This window comes from Ictalurus punctatus, chromosome 15 (assembly GCF_001660625.3).
Source record: "Ictalurus punctatus breed USDA103 chromosome 15, Coco_2.0, whole genome shotgun sequence".
Taxonomy (NCBI): Eukaryota; Metazoa; Chordata; class Actinopteri; order Siluriformes; family Ictaluridae; genus Ictalurus; species Ictalurus punctatus.
Genome location: NC_030430.2, coordinates 23832222 through 23856955, shown reverse-complemented (window position 1 = coordinate 23856955; position 24734 = coordinate 23832222). Strand labels below are relative to the sequence as shown.

The 24734-nt window shown below is 36.9% G+C and overlaps 1 protein-coding gene across 1 annotated transcript; it reads right to left on the bottom strand.

Annotated features, from left to right (window-relative positions):
* Positions 1-1730: 1730 nt before the first annotated feature.
* Positions 1731-24204, bottom strand: LOC108275795 (cadherin-like protein 26). The gene is made up of 16 exons (XM_053686240.1): positions 24044-24204; positions 22254-22367; positions 19494-19643; positions 18473-18614; positions 16221-16393; positions 14410-14541; positions 13752-13934; positions 11020-11324; positions 10030-10172; positions 9214-9444; positions 8648-8866; positions 7939-8057; positions 7507-7596; positions 7311-7358; positions 6506-6583; positions 1731-5848 (listed from the first exon to the last, which is right to left on the bottom strand). Exons 1-16 carry the CDS (start codon positions 24083-24085, stop codon positions 5618-5620), a joined length of 2400 nt encoding a protein of 799 aa, XP_053542215.1. The 5' UTR covers positions 24086-24204; the 3' UTR covers positions 1731-5617.
* Between the last annotated feature and the right edge of the window lie 530 nt (positions 24205-24734).

Below are 24734 nucleotides of genomic sequence, written 5' to 3'. Positions count from 1 at the left end.
TTCTGTGCATTTCTGTCTACATACTGTAGACATTGAGTGGTTAATAAAAAAGGGAAAGGTTTCCAAGGAAAGCAGGGCGTGCCAGTGCAAATATTCTACAAGACAAGTAGGGCGTGTTCTTAGAACCTTACAAAAATATTCTCTCTTACAATCTCTATCTCATCGGAGCTTGAGAACTGTGCTTGAAGAACTTGAATTTGGCTTTTTGAATTTTAAGTACAGGAAAACCTTGAAAATAGCCAAAATTGAAAGTTTTTTAATCTAGTGCTGCTTCAAAAGTGCTTGAATTGAATATATATATATATATATATATATATATATATATATATATATATATATATATATATATATATATATATATATATATAAGTCCATAAATAAGAAATCACTAAATAACTTTAAAGTGTTGATTTTTGATAGAATAGGAATACAATCCTTTCACTCAGAATATGACACCCCTACTGCACCTCTTCCCCCTCCCCCTCCTCCTGCTATTCACTCATTCACTTTGACAGAGAAAAAAAAGCACCTAGAGACAAAGCTAGCAAACTTTTTGGGCAAACCTTAGCTACCTTCCGTTGAAGAGGGTCAGCAGTACCGCACCGAGAGCACGAGGTCTTGCTTTCCCACCCCGGACACACCTCTCTTTACATTTACATTTACATTCATTCATTTAGCAGATGCTTTTATTCCAAAATTTGGAAATGGCTTGGAAGTGACTGCTTGTTAACATGTAGTCTTAATGGACTGTTTCATATTCGTTCCACTGTCTAACAACAGAAATAAATAAATAAATAAATAAATAAATAAATAAATGAAGTTTAAACTGTACATTGGTGAATGGTTTCTATCTGATCAGATCTTGTCAACAGCCAATTAAAATTGAGAATGCAACAAAAGTCAGCACCATAAAGGAAAATGGCTGACATGGACTGGTGGCATTGTTGTTATTGTTATTAGTATTTAGTCATTAACAGCCCAATTAATGGGTCATTTGTGTTTACTTGTTTTAAAAACTAAATGAACAAATTACAATGAAGTTACACAATTGTGCATTTTTCAAATCTAAAAGCTACTAATAAACAGGAATAACTGCACATTTAATAAGTGTTCGCTGTCCATTGTATGATACAAAACATTACTAAACTTGTAAGATAGTATAGCCTATAACTTAAGTAGAGTTCAGTGATAAAAAAAAAAAAAAATTGGCACGTACATGCCAAAACATGCTTGAACGCCAACTGAAGTCTGTACTATCCATGCTGGTTGCATTTCACCACTCACATACTTGGTCTTTTACATTTAAATGAGTCAGCATACACTGAAACCCAAACAGCAACAGCTGCTAGCCTTGACTTGCTAGCGATGTTTGCTTTGTCATGTTATTGGCTGGACAGTGTGCGATTACTCTGTGTGATCGGCAGTGTTTCTCTTGCAATCTGTTCGGATTAGCGTAACAGAACCTGTATGTAAAAACCTCCTGGGTTTTCATATTGAGCAGATACTTTGATCCAAAACAGCTTCAATCCTAGCGCACAGTTAAAACCCTGAGGACTCACAGGCCTTTCAGTGGCTTTTTGTCAGTTGTTAGGATTTCGAAACGAGAGGATCTCTGGGTTACGATTCTTAAGAAGAGAGAAAGCGAAATGAATGACGGCGCCCTCGCCTCGCGACACACTTCTCACACCAAGCGCTTGGGAGAGTTTACCAAATGACACAGACACACAAAGTTCTCAAGGCAAGATCTCTCATTTATTCAAAGAAAGGCAGAGTATATAAATGGTTAATGCACTTATATAACGCTTTTATCCAAAGCGCTATACACTGTGTCTCATTCACCCATGGTAGCAGAGCTGCTAGGTAAAGTGCTAACTTGCCATCGGGAGCAACTCAGGGTTCAGTGTCTTGCCCATGTGGGGTCACATGGGCCAGGAATCAAACCACCAACCCTACGATTGGTGGACAACCCACTCTACGACCTGAGATACAGGGTTAGGGTTATCATCAGTCCAGGCCTATTTCAGACATTATAAGAGAGGGCTTTTCACACTAAAGAAGAGTGTAACATGACAGAAAGCTAAATATAAAAATCCAGATCAGGACCTGAGCCCAATGAGACAAATCTCCTTTTAGGCTCAACTCTTAGAAAACTCCAATTCCATGTTAACCACAGATCATGTTGACCTTTATCACACACACACACATATATATGCATAATGTAAGTAGTATTAACTACAACAAATTACATATATTCAGTTGCATGGTAATTGATGAAATGAAATCGCTCCATTTCATTTTCTGTAATCACAAACTGTAACTGTCTGGAACTGTGAGGTAGTTTTTCTTGATCATACTCAAATATTGCATCATTTGGTGATTTGCCAGCAATAAAGAATTTCTTTACTGCAATGATTTCATCGCAGTAAACATTGTGATAGTGGACAGTGTGCTTTTGGTTTATTTATTTAAGTCAAATAGTACATTCAAATCTGTGTCCGGAATTTTGGGGTAATACAGTCTCTGGATATTTGGTCATCTGGGTCGAGCAAATATGGTGTTTGATCAGATTTATGCCAGGTGTTTGTCTTGTCATTGCTCACATAACCGGAAATTTAAACAAGTATTCAGCATGTCTCACATTTCTTGTACAGGAGTGTCTGCTTTCTCAAGAATGTGAGATAGACATCTACCTAGAAAAGCCAGTCTGTTCTGTCCTTTAAGCTTTTTGACAAAATCTTTTTTAGGTCTTTTTTTTTCTTCTTCTTCCTTTGTTTAACACTGTTTGAGGGAAATCGTAGTCATGGTTACCTCAGAAGGTTACCTCAATGTGCCATCCTTCCTTGCAACCACTTTGTCTTTCTCTCTTTGTTCTTATAATGACAACACATAAATACAGACAGTGTTATGAAAATGTCATGATATATTTCCTGTACATGGGAAGTTGGGATTAATGTAATAATTCCTGGGGTTTCTCTGGGATTGCTTTTTCTGTGTGAAGCGATCATATTTACATTAAAAATACTTTTACTTTACTGTTTGTTCACTAAACTCAAACCCATTATTCGGTAGACAGTCAGTACGTTTACATGGACAAGGATAATTCGATATGAACCCGATTAAGACGATACTCTGATTAAGAAACTAGCATGTGAACAGAGATTATTGAGGACCTTAATCCGATTAAAGTCATACTCGACGTAAACACAAATGGAATTAAGACGTGTGGAGTATTTCCTGTTTTAGTCGCGTTATGGACGTGCGTTACAGACGTGTACACACCTTAATCACACTGTTAACGTCGTCTGGGAGTTTTCACCGCATTGTGAGACAGGACACGTACACACACGGCAGCGCTCGACCGTTTTACGGTAAATAAGAGAGCACGGCTGCGTCCCAAACCGCGTACTTACCTGCTATATAGTAGGCGAAATAAATGTATATAGTAGGAGATATACATGCATCTCAGCTACTATGTAGTAGGTAAGTAGGCGGTTTGGGACGCAGCCTACGGCTTCAAGCAGTCATCTATTCGCACGTACAGCATGATAAACAATTAACCGCACTTGAAGCTTTCGTAAAATTAAAAATAAAAACACCCAAAACTGTATACGGTCCCATAACGAAGACCAACTGCATGTCGATACGTGAAATTCTGGAGGGAACGTCGGACGGCGCGGCGCGGGGACGTAATGACGTGTGCCGTTAATCCATCTGTGTTCTATAACATGTAAAACAGGAACATGAAAGGAATATTCTAAAAGCGACTCATGTAAACACCTTAATCAGAATATCGTCTTATTCAGAATAAGGTCAATAATTAGATTATTGTTGTCTATGTAAACGTAGTCAGTGTAACCTGTGTGAAAATCTGATATGAAGCCCCCAACACAGTGCTAATACACTGCTATCAAAGCTGGTGCATCAATTAGTGTCTGTTAGCTGTTTGTGTACTCGCTGTTTTAATAGGACAAAAAAAATCATTGCTTGTTGCACAGCAGGCATTTAGAATAGAATATACTTTATTGTCCCATTTCTGGGAAATTCATCTTGGATAACCATGACATGACCAGTTCAGAACATTAGACTCACATAACACAGTAAATACTTAACATACAATAAATTACTAACAACCAAAATATATCAAAAGTCTACAGTATACCAATCTGACATCTCATTTTTGCAAGCCTGTGTATGTACTGTGTTGACTGTCATTAATTTTCCCAGCCAATCCAAATGAACTCTTTCATTTAAAGTATTTCTACAACTATTTTACATTTCCACAATGTATAAAAAGGAGCATAACGAGCAATAAAGAGTTCAGTCTTCTGCAGAAGATTTTGCAGCATCAATGCATTGATCTGTTAAACAACATAGCTGGTTCCACACTTCATAATAAGAGTCGAAACATGTTGCAACGTAGTTAGCAGGTACTAAACCTTAGGGGTTAAAAATGCTAACGAAGTCGATTGCACATAATTAGTGATCCGATTACTTTACACATGCAGTAATCAGTAACGTAATCAGATTGCTAATGACTTTACGTTCACGGTACTTTCCAAACCTATCAAAATTTCCAAAAATACACTACAAAGTGAAACTCGTAGTTCTTTTAGCAGACATTTCAGCGCCGCCTCAACGTATTTTGCAGCCGCGCAAAATGTGATTCCTTTTAAAAATGCATTTTCACTCAAAAACGTTAAAGTTTTCTTAACGATACATTTGTGATGCACGTAACGGAATTGCACTGACATCGATAACTGTAATCACATGACAGTACATTCATTTGAAATCGGAAAAAGTCATTCGAACACAGTGACGTGGTAAAGGAAAAATTCAACCGAAGCCAGTATGCGTGCATGGACTTTTGAAATGCGAGAAGAGCATTTCTTTTCTTTTCACTTCTTGTCTCAGGTGGTAGAGCGGGTTGTCCACTAATCGTAGGGTTGGCGGTTCGATTCCCGGCCCACGTGACTCCACATGCTGAAGCTTCCTTGGGCAAGACACTGACCCCCAAGTTGCTCCCAATGGCAAGTTAACATCTTGCACACACACAATCAATTCCTAATGTAATGTAATGTTAAGATGTAATTATTAATAATAATTTTAAAAAAAGCTGGATATATTCAGAAGTCTGTATTTTTAATGTGTTTTAAAGACATCTTGCAAAAGGTGGGCCTCGGTCAAATGTTAATGCCATTTGGGGGGCCTTGCCCTGGAAAAGTTTGGGAACCCCTGTATTAGGCAGCAAGTGAACAGTCAGTTCTGGAAGTTGACGTGTTGGAAACAGGAAAAATGGGCAAATGTAAGGATCTGGTTGACGTTGACAAAGGTTTTTGACAAATGTATTATTATAATTTTTATTTTTTTGGATTGACTCCGGTTCCTACGGTTAAAAAATTCATAGCGGATCAAAATTTTTATCTGCGTGTATGTTTCTGCTCTTTTTTCCCCCCCTCTACAATCGCCAAGCGAATTTTATTTGCAGTTGGTCTGACTGCACCTTAAAAACAAGACTTCACAATGTTCTATTCCATGGATCTGCTCGGAAGTTCTCGCGTAAGGTCGATTTGTTCCCTGATTCCAAATCCAGAAAATTCACACATACTGTAGACACACATTAGCCTAATATTTTCTGGGAAGATGACATTAAATCAGGCCTGCACACAGCTGCCAGGTTGCTAAAGCGCGAATCTAGGTTTGTGAGGATGTCCTGCTGTAAATCGGTCTCAGGAATGGTGAGGGGATCGAGGTCCGGATCGAGATTTTCATCTAGTTCTTCTTCATACGCATAGCGGTGTGGCTCGTAATCGCTGATCTCCTGTTCTTGAGCCTGGAGCAGGAGGAGGCTCTGTAGTGAGCAAATTAAAACTTCAGCACTATATATCGCTTGATATAAAACTCATCGACTTGTGCAACGTAAAATCGAGTAGGATTTATCCGTCAGTCTTTTATTTAATCTTACTGAAAGAAGGATTCCTAATCATGAATTCATCGGTATGTCTCAACATGATTTCTGTTTGCATCTATAAGATCAGGTTGGTTAAAGCACAATTACTTACAATTATATTGTAAGGTATAAACATCATTACTGGTGTTCAAGTGCATGTGTGAAAAAAAAAAAAGTCCATGTCAAGCGTGAAGGCAACCGTACAACGCACTGAAAGAATGCTTCAGCTTTATCACTGAGAAATGTCTTCAAATTATGAGTCTGTTTACACTCACATAATTATTTAACATAAGTTAAAGAGCAAAATTTGCCAAGTGGCTCTATTATAGAGCAAGAGGCTGTGTGTTTAGCATTCCTGTATTCTCTATGTACATATCGCTCTTTAATTCACCGGACTATAATTACTGTTGCTCATTGGCTATTTACTAGATTTCATGGTAGGTTTATGATTTGTTTTGCGTCTTTCATATGAAATTCATTCTAGCCTATAAAATCTGTGACACTGGGTCAGAAGGTCTCATAAAAGGTGATAAAAAATTTAAAATAGCACAGCATTACCTTATCAAGTTGATTTGACAGGACCTGTTTATAAAAGTCATCTGTGTAGTAAGCACGGCCGTTTTTGCCCACTGATGTCTATTTGAAAGAAAAGACAAAAGAAAATCAACATAGATGTTTCCAGGCATCAGCATCAGAATAAGTCATAACATCTAAATGATTTAATAAAGTAATATACCAAATATGAGGTTTAAACCAGATAACTTAAAAGATTGCCCTGAGGACAAAACCTTTCTGAACAAGAAACACATTTCTAAAATATCTGAAATTGCTCATTTGAACTAATTTCGAAAAGGAGTTTATTGGCATGATCATTTTGGCTCATGCAAAATCACACTGACGTTTTATTTGATCAAAAATGCCATGTTGTCATGTAATTGTAATGTTAGAAACTATAATATAATAATTAAATAAAAGACGTCAATGCTTTAGTGCAGTGGTTTTCAAAGCGGGGGCCGCCAGGGGGCGCCCGGGGGAGCTCAACAATTTGGTCGGAGCCACCAAGCCCATCCCTCCCACTGGTAAGTTTTCTCTCTCTCTCTCTCTCTCTCTCTCTCTCTCTCTCTCTCACACACACACACACACACACACACACACACACACACACACACACAATCAATTTCTAATGTAATGTGAAGATGTAAGATGTAATTATTAATAATAAAAAAAGGGGATATATTCAGATGTATGTATTTTTAATGTGTTTTAAAGACATCTTGCAAAAGGGGGGCCTCGGTCAAATGTTAAAGCCATTTGGGGGGCCTTGCCCTGGAAAAGTTTGGGAACCCATGCTTTAGTGTATTACCGTCATGTTATCATTTTGGATCTGACGATATGAGTATCTTGTAGAACCCTGAAAGTAAAAAATACAGGAGCCTCGTCACATTAGACAGGACAGCCATTATATATATATATATATATATATATATATATATATATATATATATATATATATATATATATATAAACTGTATTTTGTAATGGTGAATGAAACTACATACATTATGAAGCATAGAATTCTGTTTGGAAAAGCCATTGGACATCATCACACTTCTCTGGCTCATGAGTAACTGGTATATTTCAAATGGGAGCTTTATGAAAAAGAATAAGAAACTTGATCAACACGTGTAGTTGAAAGTTGTTTAACCCTTGTAGCTTGTATTGGTAATGTCATATAGAGAAACAAAACATGCCACACAAACACCGCTCATTATGAATCATGACCTTTGTTACACAAAATTGATCATAGTTAACTGGTTAAATGGAACACAGCGACATCTGAGAACACTGAAAAAAAAAGTAATCCTATCAAAATAGGATTTTGATGAGCTTTGATGAGCTCTTAATCCTTTATATATATATATATATATATATATATATATATATATATATATATATATATATATATATATATATGAGGTATATTTGATTACCTTGCAGTCTGTGCCTGGCATCTCAATGTTGGACTGAATGAGATTCCCAGGAGCATCATCATGCAGGATCATGGTTTTCACTGGCGTTTTGCAGAACATAAGAGCCATCATAAGCATCGCTGTCAAACAAAAATACATTCTTAAGTTGTTTTACTCGTTAGAGTCATATTTTTACAGTGTTACAACGTGTTTTTTGTAATTTGTCAATTTGTAAATTATAAGTGGAAGCTACACCAACTTTATACACAGTGATTATATACAGTATAGGCTCTCGGGTCTTTCTCTCTCTCTCTCTCTCTCTCTCTCTCGCTCTCAAAGTCAAAGTCAAGTCAAAAGGTTGCTTTATTGGCAAGACAAATATTAATATTCGTATTGCCTAATCTTAGGTACAGACAAATTAGAAAATAACTACAGAAATTAATAAGTAGAAACATATATGAACGCATTCAACGGTACAGTCGAACAGAAACACTAGTAACGAGGCTCATGGAACCCTGAGAATTAATTAAATAAATAAATAAATAAATAAATAAATATGATAACAACCCCCCTCTCTCTCCTGCTCCTTTCACTATGAAATCAAAGACTGAACGGTAATCTTTTACCTTTATCCACCAAAACAACCTCATAAAGCTTGAATTTTGCAGCGTATTTTATATTGAAGTTGTATCCATCAGTATACTGTATAGGTCCTGCATCTCAGTCTTACCTAACAGAAGCAGGAAAGTGAAGATGATTACTCCAATAGCTCTAAGACTCGGCTGGACTCTGAAACTGCGAACGCTGCAGTTGAAATTGCCGGTGCAGTCACACACAGTGACGGACAGGTTTTGGACCGAACCGTAGCGTTGATTGTCTGATATCTTGATCCTAATCCTGTAATGGCCTGCATAGACTGTGTTCTCTTTGACCAGGTTCACAGTCGTCTCTGCAGTGAGATCAGATTATTATTATTATTATTATTATTATTATTATTATTATTATTATTTTAATAAGTGTTTGCTCCTCTCATAGTCACAAACAAAAAATGGCATTATATCAATTCACTGTCTTTCTGCATGAATTTCTTCCAAGCGTGCTCTTGTGCCAACTCTTATAGACCAACGCTCATGTGTCCACAGTATATAAGTATATAATTATGAAGCATCTAATCATGGGGATTCTTAAATCTCCAACCATGTGACCATACTGTTAGATATATTCATTTTCATCTGCTTTTTAGGTGACAAATGGTAAATGAAACATTCAGTGATGATTGCTTTTCAGGAACTGTACCATTGATTGGCTCAAGCTTCCATTTTCCTTCCATTCCGTCGTCTTCCATTAGCTCGTATTGAAATGGTGCACTGTATGGTGGAAGGTCTGGATCTACAGCAGAGATTGTAGTCATGGTTTTCTCATCTGATAAACACATACTCACTGTATCCACCGCTAACTTTGGTACGTTATCGTTCTCGTCTATAAACTGGATGATCAGAGTCCCAGTGCTGGTCTGTGGAGGCTGAGCTGTAGGTCAGGGGAGAGAAGAATGAAAGCTTTTTGAAAAATGTAATAATAATAATAATAAGTGCCTCATTTGAACGTTCTTGCAGAGAACTGTGAGAAAGTCGATATGCTTAATCAGACGGAAGCAAGGAGAGGTGTTTTTTAATTGGTGGTCTGAAATTAATAATAAAAATGGAACTAATTAATGGAACTAATTACTGAAACAACTAACAAACTAATGGAATGTAACCTAAACCTAAACTCATCCATTTGTATTAAAAATAAATAAAAAAAGTCAAAGTCATCCTGACTTACATGGCTTAATACGTGACATAACTGAAGATTAAAATAAATAAATGAATGAAAAGTTATTATAAAGCAGCAGTTTTCAGTTTTGTCCACAAGGGAGCGGTGCGGCTGCCGGATTTCATTCCGACCAGTCAGGAGTTACACCTGCTTCCACTTGTGTAATCAGACCTCTTGGGTTCCAGTCACTTATCAAATGCGCCTCCTGTTTGGCTGGAATGAAGGCTGGCAGCCACAACAGAGCTTTGCAGATAGGATTGAAGACGCCTGTTATAAAGCATCACACGCACTGTGTCTTACCTTTATTCACAGCATGCACGATGACACCATATCTACTGTGGTTCACTGATGGTGATTCTCTGTCCATAACTTTGGCCACAGAAACCTGACCAGTTAATGAATCAACAGTTACCCAGTTCTCTTCATCTACAACTTTAACAAAGCTAGATGGGAGAGAGAGAGAGAGAGAGAGAGAGAGAGAGAGAGAGAGAGAGAGACTTTCATCATGATCCAATTCCAGTTCTTGGTCAAAGGTAAATATACACATACTGTATAGTCTATGTGTAATGTTCGGAGAAAACCTGTCAGATGTCACAGTCATTACATTCTGGAAAACAGCCACTGGCTTTGAAGAAAATTGTATTGTGCTTTGAGCAAATATAGATATGTTTAACCAAAGTGATGGGCATGCCTTGCCTAACATTGCCTTGGTGTCAAAGGTCTGCAAAGATCACATTGCTTAAGGAGCGTTTAACAAGTGTACACTGTAAAACCGGATCAGTTCATTTAACTCAAAAAATCTGAAGAAACTAATTACCTAATTTTTTTTTTTAAGTTGATAAATCAATTTCTTTAAGCCAAATACACTTAAACATAAGTTTGAGTTAAACTGTGCGTTATATTTAAGAGTATTTGGCTTAAAGAAATTGATTTATCAACTTAAAGATTTTTGTGTAATTAACGAGTGATTATTTTCCCCACATGTTTACATATTGGTGCAAAATAACATTTATTTCGCGTTCTACCGTACAGCACTGTGAACGCTTTTGCACTGTGCCGTGTATTTCTTATGCTCGTCGATGCACGTTTACCGGGGCAGAAAATCAAATGAGATCCTTAGATGTCATTTTTTTCCGACAGTTCGTACATAAGCAGACCCAGAAATTACCTCACACACTCACCAGCGATGCACTTCTCTCAATCTCTGTAATCATAACGATCAAATTCTAACGGTTAAGCACAGTTAAACATAATATATTTCTTTTCGAATAAAGGGTAAGCTTCACTTACTGAAATGAGTTTCCATGTGTCTTATCCGGGTCTATGACTGTGAAAGTTTCCAGGAGCGTTCCGATTTTTGCATTCTCCGTGATCAATCTTATTTTAACAGGTGGTACAAATTCTGGAGGGTCGTTGACGTCGTCAACAGTGATAGTGACTGGAAAAGGCTTAACGAGGACAGGCACACTCGTGTTCGACTCTACGTCCCATAGGTGCAACGGTGTACGAGTTTTCACCTTACAGAGGAAGTAAGGCAGCTCATTTTCCACACTAACCAACATTTTTCTTGTCGTTTGCTCCTCGTGATCCATTGCCTGTGTATTTACAGTAGTAAAACAAGAAAAAAAGAAAAAAAAACGTTTGGGTAACACTTCATTTAAAGCATGCCTACATAGTTCATTTATAACACATTCATAAGCTTGTACAAATGAATAGACTACCGATGCTGGAGGATTCATGAAAAGCTTATATCAAAGCATGTATGATGTTATTGTAAGTTATGTATGTAATGTTGATGCAACTTTGTCTTTACATGGAAGGGAAAACAACAGCCATCGATTGTCGTTGTGAGTTGACTGACTGAGATACAGTGTTATTGTACTTCTTTATCCATATTTTCGGCTGGAAGTTATTAGCACAGTGAGAATGCTGAAGAAGGTACACATAGTACTCTCTAAATGTCATTCCTGTGATTAACACTTTAGTTTGAGGGCGTTAAGATCATTCGTTTGGTCGGTATGGGGCTCCATAATCATTTTTTATACAGATTAACCGATCATTCGATTCCATGTTCCGATAAAAAGTAGCTATGATCATAAAGAATTGGCCCAAATGTCTCCACCTGCCATCTTATCTTTCATCAGGTGTACTTACGGTATCTACTTCTTAGCCGGATTCCAATACAGATTCTTATTTGTGAAGTCCATATGCCAGCCAAATGCGTGATTTTAATTCGTTCATACTAAAGTGTTTACATTCATAACACTCATGAGTGTTAGGAGCACCCTCTGTCACTCATATCAGCTCGTAAATGTGACGTTAGGAGGAAAGAAAACGAATCACGTTTAACAAGATGGAGAAAAAGAAGTACAGTAACACAGTATCGCAGTCAACTCGTAGTTGCATAAAACATCCAATATCATACCACTTACTTTGATGTAAGCGTTTCATAAATTTTTAAAAAACCCCACCCCTGAAAAAACAAACGATAGATATACAGTATCTCACAAAAGTGAGTACACCCCTCACATCTTTATGTAGAGCAACAATTCTTTGTTTCAGATCCTCAGAGAGTTCTTTACCATGAGGTGCCATGTTGAACTTCCAGTGACCAGTATGAGGGAGTGTGAGAGCGATGACACCAAATTTAACACACCTGCTCCCATTCACACCTGAGACCTTGTAGCACTAACAAGTCACATGTCACCGGGGAGGGAAAATGGCTAATTGGGCCCAATTTGGACATTTTCACTTAGGGGTGTACTCACTTTTGTTGGCAGCGGTTTAGACATTAACGTCTGTGTGTTGAGTTATTTTGAGGGGACGGCAAATTTACACTGTTACACAAGCTGTACACTCACTACTTTACACTGTAGCACAGTGTCATTTCTTCAGTGTCGTCACATGAAAACATATCATCAAATATTTACTACAATGTGAGGGGTGTACTCACTTTTGTGAGATACTGAAAGCTGGCTGTAGCTGATAGGTGGTAGCATTAGCATTTATTCAGTTTAAAAAACAAAAAAAACAAAAAAACCTATTAAGAATCTCAATGCTTGCACTAACCAGCTATAAGCTGTGACTAAACTTAAATCGAATTTAAATAAAATAATATAGACTATGTGCTCTTTGTTGAACAGCAGCAGAGATACTTACTGAATTCTTGTACAGTGAAGTAGCCCTGATACACAACTCATTGTTTTTACTTTTTTAATTGATACCCCCATTAATGTTTTTTCGAGTGAAGACATGCACGGCTTTATCTTTTTGGGAAGCCCAGGTGCCTTTCGACAAAGATGTTTTGTTGCTCTGCTCTGAAGTTAGACAGCAGGATATTTGTATAGGACACAGAGCATGAAAATATTACGGGATTCGATCTTGAAGCTGCAGGTGGCACGTTTTCCGACAGACGTGTCAACTGTTAAACTCGATAGATATTGCTATTGTTCGAATCGACTGGCGAGCCTCGAATCTGTTGTTAGTCTTCTCAAGCCTAATAGAAGTGCAATTTTACATTTTAGTAATTTAATAAAGATTTAAACAACTTAAACAGTTATTGTTGTCGCAGTGTCATGGTTCCAAGGTTAGTCATTGTGTATGAGGAGATGGTTATCTAGCATTTTTATCAATTCTCATTGAATCTGATCGAGTTCCGTAATTCAGTGGTTCTCATCCCTTTTGTGTCCAGCTGCGACATGCCAAAAATGTAAGGTAGATTTTGTAACTCCTTCTCTCTGGACTCTTTCCAGTTCATGCTACAGTGTGCCAAACGATTTCGTACAAAGATGTCAAATAACGTTTTCCTTCACTTCACTTTTTATCAGTGGTTTTTGTTTCAAAAAAGTCACTTAATACCATGACAACGTCATAATTATTATTATTTTTTTTAGAAAATGTTATACCATGAAAATTTCACACCGTAACACCCCTACACAGTATAACAGAAAACATTTTAAAAAAAAGATCTTAGGTTGACAGTTTTACAACTTGCATATTTCTTCAAAAAACCACACAAGTACCTTTATAACAGTCAGGATTCCTTCATTGGTTTTGGGGTCTGTGTGGATTTTAAAATAGTTCTCCGGATCTCCATGAAGAGTGAATTTAGCTTTCCATGCTGGTGAACCTCGACTGTCTTTGTCGCTGACCTGCAAGCGCAGAACTTCCACTCCGCTCTCTCGTTCTTCTATCTTTCCAGGACCCTGAAGGGCGCAAAGATATAATAATATGCTGTCAATAAACACTGGACATTTAACGTAACATTTATAATTCTAATGATACATTATTGTATGGCTTGTTATCATATAACTGTCCGGAATCTCAAGATCTAAGAACTAAAAAAAAAAAAAAAAAAAAACTACTCAGTTGATTCGCATGAAAAACATAATACATTTACATTTATTCATTTAATGTAGATTTTTGTATCCATAGAAATTTAATGCAAGCACCAGGCTGATGTAGCGAATGTAGCTAACACATATAGGCTAGCGTTTGCTCCGATTTAATACAATCGTTTTTAAAGATGTAGCATTTAACTTGATGCACAAATTTGACACCTTTCTGAATTTCTACCTGGTAATTCATTAAAAAAAAAAAAATCATTATACACGTCATGAGCAGATTGATATGTTATTTTGCTTAATATAGAATTTCTCTAATAGTTTAAACAGTACTCACTGTGTGACCTGTGATTTCAGGGAGGTGATTGTTTTTGTCGATGATGTTCAGGACCACTGTGCTCGTGCTGGACAGCTGCACTTTTTCTCCACTGTCTGTGGCTTTGATCAGGAGAGTATATTTCTGTGCTTTCTGGAAATATACAATTTTTAACTTTAATACAGATTTGGAAAATTGGCCCAACGGTCAACAATACTGCCACATCAATTAACAAGACTAGATCCGTTTTGAATAAATGATAAAACCGATATAGCCATTGAAAATGTATGCACTTTACAATCGAGCTACACTTCCTAGTTTGAGTATTTATGTGTTGTAACTGAAAGAGAGAGAGATGTATACATTTGGGAATACTTCAGATTAAATAAAAGCCCAGCATTCAATTTTGACAAAAGCACTGCTATGTGAAAAAAAAAAGGGAATTAAAAAGTCTACACACCTCTGTTAAAATTGTTGGTTTTTTTTTTTGTGATGTCAACATCAGCAAAAAAACACCACCTTTAAATTGATATAGCAACCAAAAAGACACAAATAAATGTTTTACAAACCATAAATTACCGGTTGCAAAAGTGCGCACACGTATGCAGTACTTGTTGAATCACCTTTTGCTTGTAATACAGCACTCAGACATTTTGGGTAAGAGTCTACTAACTTTTTGATCAGCGCAATTTGATTGAGCAAGTTTATTGCACTCTTTCTTGCAAAAATGCCCCACATCTATCAAATTCTGAGGGGATCAAGTTATTCCACAGGTTTTTGATAGGATTTAGATCTGGACACTGACTGGGCCATTCTAAAACATTGATCTTCTTCGATTTGAATTTGTGCTTTGGGTGGTTATCATGCTGGAAAGTGAAATTTATGTTGTCATCAGTTGTCGAAAAGAAGCCTGCAGGTTATGTGCCAAAATAAACAGATATTTGGAGCTATCCATGATTCCCTCTATCTTGACTAGAGCCCCAGTCCCAGCTGAAGAGAAGCAGCCCCACAGCATGACACTACCACCACCATACTGTATGGTATGGCATTCTTTGGGTGATAAGCTGTCGTGTTTTGCGCCAAACATATCTCATAGAATAATGCCGAAAACAGTTCTACCTAGCTCTCATCAGACCATAAGACATTTTGCTACATGGTTTGGGGTGAATTAAGCGGGCTTGGATGTTTATTTTGTAACCATCCGACTCCTCAACCAAGACACGTGACAGCCCAGACGACACTGTCAGAGTGTTGCCCCATTTTCTCAACTCGTTGATGATGGCCTTCATGGTGTTCGATGGTGCATTGACTCTTTTGGAAATCCTTATGTACCTGTCTCTTTATGATACCTTTTGACAATTTCGACAAAGTTCTTTCTGGACCATGACTTCAGCTGTTGGATGAAACCAATGTGATGTCAAGGAAATCCTACAGAACAACTGATGTTTATTTGAGTTGAATTAGAATCACTTTATGTATGGCAGGTGTATCAGTATGACGATTAGTTTTGAACATGAGTTTGAATGGGATTGGTTAATTTTGAGCACAGTCCCATACTCCATTATAAAAGGGTGTGCACAATTATGCACCCAGGTTATTGTGGGGTTTTTTCCCCTTTAAAATATTTCCTTTTGTTTTTTTTACTTAGATTTTATTGGTTGCTACATCACATTATATAATGGAAAAAAAGATCCGACATGATTTATCTTGGTGCCATTTTTGTTGTGTTTTTTTTTTTCCCACAAAAAAAAACAGGTATGTGTAGACATCTTATATCCACTGTAGCTTAGCAATAAAACACTACATATAACAGAGCACTGAGTTGTTTTTACCTCATAGTCCAAGCAGCCTTTGAAGTAAATATTTCCCGTGGTGTTGCTTTGAGTGATGTAGAATTCGACATTATCTGTTTTGGGGGTGACCGAGACGAGTGCGAATTCGAAAATGCCGTTGAGTGTGGTTGGGTCGTCGTTATCTGAAGCGGAGACTGTGGTAACCAGTTCACCTGTTGAGAAATTTTCAGTGTTAATAACAAACAAATGAACATGGTGTCATTCTCTAATTCACACTAGTCAGATTGCATGAAAATTCCAGGCTAGTTATGGTTAAGGTTAGGGGGTTGATTTTCCTAACTTTTCTTACAAACTTCATACATATAAAACCACATTAGCTTCATTTACATTTCTTTAAGAATCAATTGCAGCAATGGTTTCATGATGCATGATCCTTGTCCTATTTTACCTGTAACTGAGAAATACCTCTGTTTTTGGTAAACTCCGCCCTGTATGTATCACTCTTGGTCAGCTGTGAAATATGTCCTTAAATCTATAGTTACATCTGAGGTCAGAATACTGATGTGCACAGTTTCTGCATTAAATCTTACTTAAAATACAGTGCAGTATGATGCACAGCCTTGTGATGAAAAGTGGCAACATGTTTTATAAGAAATGGCATCGCAATTGTATTGATTCTTACTGACTTACTGATTGATTTCCCCCCATTTTCTCACCATATTGGTCACCTGCCAATTCCTCCTACCAGCCAACTCTCAAAACTTTCATCTAGCTTTTTTTGAGCCATTCAGAGATGGATTTACTCCTACACTTTCTATCAATGTCTTGCTGCATTATCCAGTTGCACTTGAGTTTCAACTTATGGAGTGAAGAGCGGACATTCTCCTTTAGGATTTTCTAGTAGAGAGCAGAATTCATGTGTCCTTCAATTATTGCATGTTGCCCAGGCCGTGAAGCAGTAAAGCATCCCCACACTATCACACTCCCTCCACCATGCTTGACTGTAGGTATGATGTTCTTTTTGTGGAATTCGGTGTTTGGTTTACGCCAGATGTAACGGGACTCCTGTCTTCCAAACTGTTCCACTGTTGACTCATCAGTCCACAGAACATTCTCCCAAAAGGTCTGAGGATCATCAAGGTGTGCTCCGGCAAAATTTAGACAAGCCTTACTGATCTTCTGGGTTAGCAGTGGTTTTCGCCTCACCACCCTTTCATGGATGCCATTTTTGCTCAGTGTCCTCCTGATAGTGGAGCAGTGACCTGTATTGATGCAAGAGAGGCCTGTACGTCCTTTGATGTTGTCCTTGGCTCTTTTGTGACTTCCTGGATGAGTCGCCGCTGTGCTCTTGGAGGAGTTTTGGAAGGTCGGCCACTTCTGGGAAGGTTCAGGACAGTGCCGAGTTTTTCCATTTGGAGATAACGGCTCTCATTGTGGTTCTTTGGAGTCCCAGAGCCTTTGAAATAGCTTTATAACCCTTCCCAGACTGATGTATTTCAATCACCTTCTTCCTCATCATTTCTGGATTTTCTTTCATCTTTAGCATAGTGTGTTACTGAGTAAGACCTTTTAACCAACTTCATGCTGTTGAAAAAGTTCTGTGTAAGTGTTGACGTGATTGAACAGGGTTTGCAGTAATCAGGCCTGGGTGTGTCTAGTCCGGCTGAACACCATTGTCAATGCAGTTTCATAGATTTGGGGAATAAGTAAATAAGAAAAATACATTTTTACACAGGTCCAGTTGGTATTAGAAACTCTATTGTGTATTTATTTAGGTGGCCTTTGTTTTATGTTGTATTTCATTTGAAGATCTAAAACTATGCATGATATATACACAAAAACAGAAGAAATCAATACTTTTTCACGGCACTGTAATAATGTTTCATACTTAGAAAGCAGCGATCAAATCCTGAGCCAAGCGAATGACAGTATATAGTGTAGACAATTATAAATTATTATTATTATTATTATTATTATTATTATTATTATTATTGTTGTTGTTGTTGTTGTTGTTATTGTTTTCACCAAAACACTTAAACTTCTAAAAAGAAGCAAGTAAAAATATTTTGTGATTGTTGAGATTAAAAATAGTCCACACCGGTATATACCAACGTATTAGATTTAAACTGAGTAAACCTGAACAGCACATAATAAACGAATTTTTATGTCGTTTAAAGTCCTAACATTATGTATTTTAAAATGTTCGATTGTGTTGATATTAATAATCGTATTTATTTTGTAACATAGTAGCTAAACGAATTATATGAATGCATCGTATAGTGTTAAGTCACCTTGAAGGTGCGACTCCTCGAGTGTTGTTTCATAGTAAGGAAGAGTAAAAAGAGGAGCGTTATCATTAATATCCAGGATATTAATCACCACTCTGAGGTTCGTGTCCAGAATGTAATCTTCATCCCTTGCTTCGAATTTGAACTGCAACAGAGACATGAATATAGTGTTGGATCACTGGAGTAACTGCTAAATGATCTACATAGATATGGAATTTGTTTTTAAAAAATCTGTTTAAAAAAAAAAGTGACATAAAGGTTCAGAGTGAGCTACTGTCTTATGTTTGATTTCTTATCATACATGTCTATTTTTATTTAACTTTTTTTTAAACAGGTATCAGAAATGAATCTTATTCTTAGGGTGTGCTATTGTAGGAAAATAATCAACAGTGTGGTGGTGTGATAAAGCTGCTATCACTCTGTTACCACTCCAAAGGTGATTCTTTTCCTATAACGGCATGTCCCAGATTGTTTTGTTGTACCACAGCGATCTGCAAACACTCGCAATGTTCATTTATTACAGAGCAACATATCATAATTTGTAGCTGTTTTAAGTTGCATTTAATTTTGTGTGCCGACTTCAAATAAGCTTAATTCCAGTTCTCACTTGCATTATAGCAGCTTTCCTGTGTCTGGAAGTTAATAAGACAAAAAACATAAATACAGCTTATCGTGCAGCTCTTCAGCTTTATTTTATTGCTGAACTTTATTGTTACAAACCTGTTACTGGCGACTTCTTACATAAATGTTACAGTAAGCGGCATCCTATCAACAATAACACACTATTTACATCTGGTTTAGAAGAGTGTCTACTATACAATTAGTGGTTACTATGGTGACGATATTGTATTAGAATGAGTGCGTTAATATAAACAAGTGATTTGCGTTAGCTCAGAAAAGCTGCCATTATAGAATATTTATGAACATCTTCTGACCAGTTAGAATCGAGAATTCAGCAGTGCTGTGGTATACATTTTGAATATGTTTAATGATAAATGGAACAGCTACGGTAGGTAAAATGTACCGTGAGATTTCGGTTGGTCTCGTAGTCGACCTTCTTATGCACGAGTACTTCACCAGTTCTGAAGTTGATACTCAGAACGTCCTTAGGGTCCTCATCAATACCCCTCCCTTTGAGAAAGTACCTTACCAAATAGTCTCGCTCCACGTTTATCTAAAACAAAAGCACATACAAAAAGAAAGGATATTATTATTATTATTATTGGGGCGCACGGTGGCTTAGTGGTTAGCACGTTCGCCTCACACCTCCAGGGTCAGGGGTTCGATTCCCACCATGGCCCTGTGCGTGTGGAGTTTGCATGTTCTCCCCGTACTGTGGGGGTTTCCTCTGGGTACTTCGAAAGTGTCTGTAGTGTATGAATGGGTGTGTGAGTGTGTATTTGATTGTGCCCTGTGATGGATTTGCACTCTGTCCAAGGTGTACCCCTCCTTGCGCCCCATGCTCCCTGGGATAGGCTCCAGGTTCTCCGTGACCCTGAAGATGGATGGATTATTATTATTGTTGCTATTAATAATAGTAGTTTTTTTGAGTAGTAGGCTGTGACTCAGGTGGTAGAGCAGGTCGTCCACTAATCATAGGGTTAGCGGTTCGATTCCGGGCCCATGTGACTCCACATGCCGAGGTGTCTTTGAGCAAGACACTGAACCCCAAGTTGCTCCCAATGGCAAGTTAGCGCCTTGCATGTCAGCTCTGCTACCATTGGTGTGTAAGTGTGTGTGTAAATGGATGAATGAGACACAGTGTAAAGCGCTTTGGATAAAAGCGCTATATAAGTGCAGACCATTTTCCATTTACTTGGTTACTTTGATTGCAAATGCTTTGCAGTATTATGTTGTTGTGTATTAGCGGAGAATGACTGGCATTCTCTGTAATTAGATGTGCATCTAGGATGTTGGTGCTGATTATGGACTTGATAATGAAGTGACTTCTACTGATGTTTTATTGCCGTTTTACTGTCTTCGATTTATCTCAGTATCTCAAATTGGCACGATAGTAGTCCCCATAAAAAAAATCAGCAATGACAATTATGTTTTCAAATAAAATTTGATCGCTGATTAGTGATCATGAGTGAGAATTCAGATAGGTGTTTTATTGTCATTTGGCATGAGGTCATGATGTCCTTGCCACACTTTTTTTTGTTTGTTTGTTTTTTGGTGAACTGACGTCACAGAACTGTGTTTTCATACCACCGGGTTAGGGCTAGAGTTATGACTAGGGTTAGTCATGATGACTTGCACTCTTATCCTTCATTATGAAGCAAGGATTTGTATTTGAATTGAGCTTTTCTTAATTCCATGCAAATTTGTTATGATGAAGCATTCGCTCGAAGGATTCCTTGGACCAGTCCTATAGTGCATGCGATCACAAGTTTAGTTCCTACCGTTAGTTCCCCTTTACTCTTGCTTAAAAATGGACAAAAAAGTGTGGGAAGCCTGTACATTTAGATTGCTTTCCTAATCTGCCAAAAGAAAAAAAAAAACAAAACTAGCATGTAACAGGTAAATCAACAAATTTTCACACTAACTTAGAAGCTATACATAGCTACACAGGTCCTTGAAGTGCTTGAAAAATGCTTGAATCGAACTTTTTGAAACAATTGAATATGAACACTCAATTTATGTGCCCTGTGTCGCACTCAACAAAACACTCAACGCAGTTGAATGACAATTTGATTTATTTCCGTGTGTCCCGCACTGACGCTGACTGAAATCTGAGATGGCTACATAGAAACCCATAAACAATAGCTTAGCAACAGTTATGATCACACCGACACCAACCTTCTCATTGGTGAGAGTATGACTGGCTGATTTAGGGTTCCTGGGTCTTTCAGGCATTGTGTTTGAGACTATGATTTCTGCAATGGAGTTGTTTAGCTTAACTTCTGATTAACACTAGGGTCACTTCAGGAGAATCGGGATCACGATAAACTGTTCAATGTTCAATAATTAATAGAGTAAGTGTAGTTCGAGAGCTACCGAAACCTCCCGCCAATAACCACACCGCGTCTCAGCCTCACAGAGCGAACTCTCGGGTTTACTAATCACACTCATATGTTTCCTTTATACTGTAGATGTTTGTCAGTAAGTCATATCATCGAATATAAGAACACAACATGGAAACCTGCTACACGCTCCACCGTAGCACTAAATGTGGAGCTAAATGTTTTTGCATGAAGAAGAGCTCATATTGCTGAGACTTGTTTGCTCTTGAGATCTCATTCATCTTGATCTAAGCTTACTTTATCCATAGTGATCTAACGGCCATGAGAAAACGGTTCATAAAAACACGAGACAACAGGACAGGTATGTTGACGTGTGTTCTGCTTGCCATGTTGGTATACGAGGAGAATCATGGCACACAAACACTCTGCTCTGCTCAGGTTTGTTGAATGGTTTTAAATAAGATGCACATCATCTAGAAAGTGCTATATATATATATATATATATATATATATATATATATATATATATATATATATATATATATATATATATATATATATATATATATATTTGTGGAGGGACAGGGTGTTGATAAGATCAGCACAATAGCATTAGTTTTCAATTGTAAAGATTACAGTGACAGAAAGAATTTACATTAATTATATATCTCCGTTTTTGTTTAGTATTTGCTTCATACATAGTACAGTACTACTGTATATACTGATTCTATAGTGATTTCTTTTTCACGGTTTCTTCTCAGCTTGTACAGGTTTTATACAAATTTAAACAGTTTACTATGACAAAATAGTGCAATACTCACCGTGCCAAGTATGTATGGGAAAGGGCCGAGACTTTCTTCCTCTATAGTGAATGAGTCAATGATCCACGCTCTCTTCTGCCTGAATTTGCTCTGGGCGGACACCATGACAACACACTGAGTGAGAAAAAGAAAGCCGAGATAATGGTTGTATTTAGTTAACATTTTAAATAAAAGTGTTGTGGGGAAAAAGAAATGCGCCTGCACTTTGAAAGCCTACATTTAACATCAAATAAGAAAAGCAAAGTGGAAAGAATTGGCTTGTGATGATGATAATATCAACATTTTGGCTTTATCTTGCAAATTGTGCTTGCATTGGGATAAAACCCAAAGGTCAATATCAGTAATCACATAACAAAGTCTGCTTAAGATTATATATATATATATATATACACACACACGCATGAATGTCAATAAAAACAGAACGCAGTGATTTGCAAATCTCATAAACCCATATATTATTCACAACGGAGCATAGAAAACATATCAAATGTTTAAACTGAGTAAATGTACCATTATAGGAAAAAAATAAGGTCATTTTGAATTTGATGGCGACAACACGTCTCAAAAAAGTTGGGACGAGGGCAAAAAAAAGGCTGGGAAAGGAAGTGTTACTAAAAAGAAACAGCTGGAGGAATATTTTGCAGTTAATTAGGTTACTTGGCAACAGGTCAGTAACATGACTGGGAATCATCATGTTATTCCATTTAATGGTACGCTTACTCAGTTTAAACATTTTATATGTTTTCTATGTTCTATGTTTCTGTTTTTATTTAAATTTATTTACATTTTACACACGTATATAAAGCGATAATTAAATATCTATTACTAAAAGGTTTTTTTTTTTGTTTTTTTTGTTTTTTACAATTACAATGGAAAACAATAAACAAATTTAGAGCAGCAGTCAAGAGATATACAAGCATCAGTAATTGCTGCTTATTTCATAATGAACTACCAAATCATTGCTTTATTATTGCTTACTAATTACCAAGTACTCATTAGTAGTTAGTAGCACTGTTGTGGTTGTTAATATAGTACTACTAATTTGTTCCTACTTAGTCCCTGAACAGTTACCTATGAGTAACTGAACAGTAGTGTAAAGTGTTGTAACACTTCTTTGGATTGTCAGTGTACATTAGGTGATAAAAGCACCCAAGTCTATTTGGAGATGACAGGAAATATAGACCAATCACATTTTATTTGGATCCAGTTTCAGCTTTCATTTTGAAATGACATTCAACTTTAGATAAATAGTTTTGTAGCATACCTGATCAACTTTCTCCACACCCTGTTTTAAAAAAAAATATGCTGATCTAAAGACCTAAATGCTTTGAATGTAGTTCTGAGTAAAGTAAGTATGTCGGATAATATGTTTTATTCATGTCCCTGAAATCGATCGTTTTCATTGAGCGCCTGAGGCAACAGTTTTTAGTTGTGCATTATATTTTTTTTAGTGGTTCCTGCGTCATTCCGAATTGATTATAGCCTACTAAAACATGAATTTAATCACTGCTATTCAAAAATGCATATAAATAAATAAATGCATGAAATAAAATGAAACAGAATAATTAAACAGTACAGTATGTGTCCGCTGTTTTGACGGTTAGTTATGTAGAACGTTTTTGCCTCTACTGCATTCATGTCAAGCTACAAAATATAAACAATATTTAGGATGCATGTAAAGGTAATTTAATCAGTTAAACATAACAGTAAATAAATAAATAAATAAATAAATAAATAAATAAATAAATAATACAGGCCTTTAAAGAAAAGAAAAAAAAAAACCAACTTACCGTCATGAAGAAAATGATCATCGTTGTTATTATCGTCCTCATGCTGTCTTCATCGTATTCCTTCTCTAATCTGAGCGTAGCTAAATAAGTAGAATGTGGATTAAAGTTTTCTCTTCTTGTATTTGTGTGTGTGTGTGTGTGTGTGTGTGTGTGTGTGTTTGTGTCTTATCAGTTCCCTGCCGGTTATAGTGGGAGGAGAATTCAGATGAATTTCTCTTGAAATCCAGCAGACGTTATCTTTGATAACACCATAACAACTGACCCATGGCATTGGGTTTCAGTTTCAGTGTCATTATATATCATTAACCATTTTTTCAGCAGTCAGTTGAAAAGTCTTCAAACCTGTCATGTTATCCCGTTTACTATCAGCTTTACAATCAGTTTTTTACTCAAACAACTTTCACTCTGGACTTTTTTTTTTTTGTTGTTGATTTTGTTTGTTGTTGTTGTCATTGTTGTTGTTTATTCCTTTACCACCAGTGCATGTTTTGCACATATGGGATATGGCTGATTTTTATTTATTTTTTATTGTTGTTACAGTAGCACGCTTCCATAATTTGAGAAAAGTAATACGCGAAAAAACTCAGAGAAACATGAACGAATTATTTACCTCAACAGCTTGTTTATTATTTGAGACATTCATCGGTATACGATCAGATTCAAATTCAAATTCTCTTGATTTTCTGCCGTC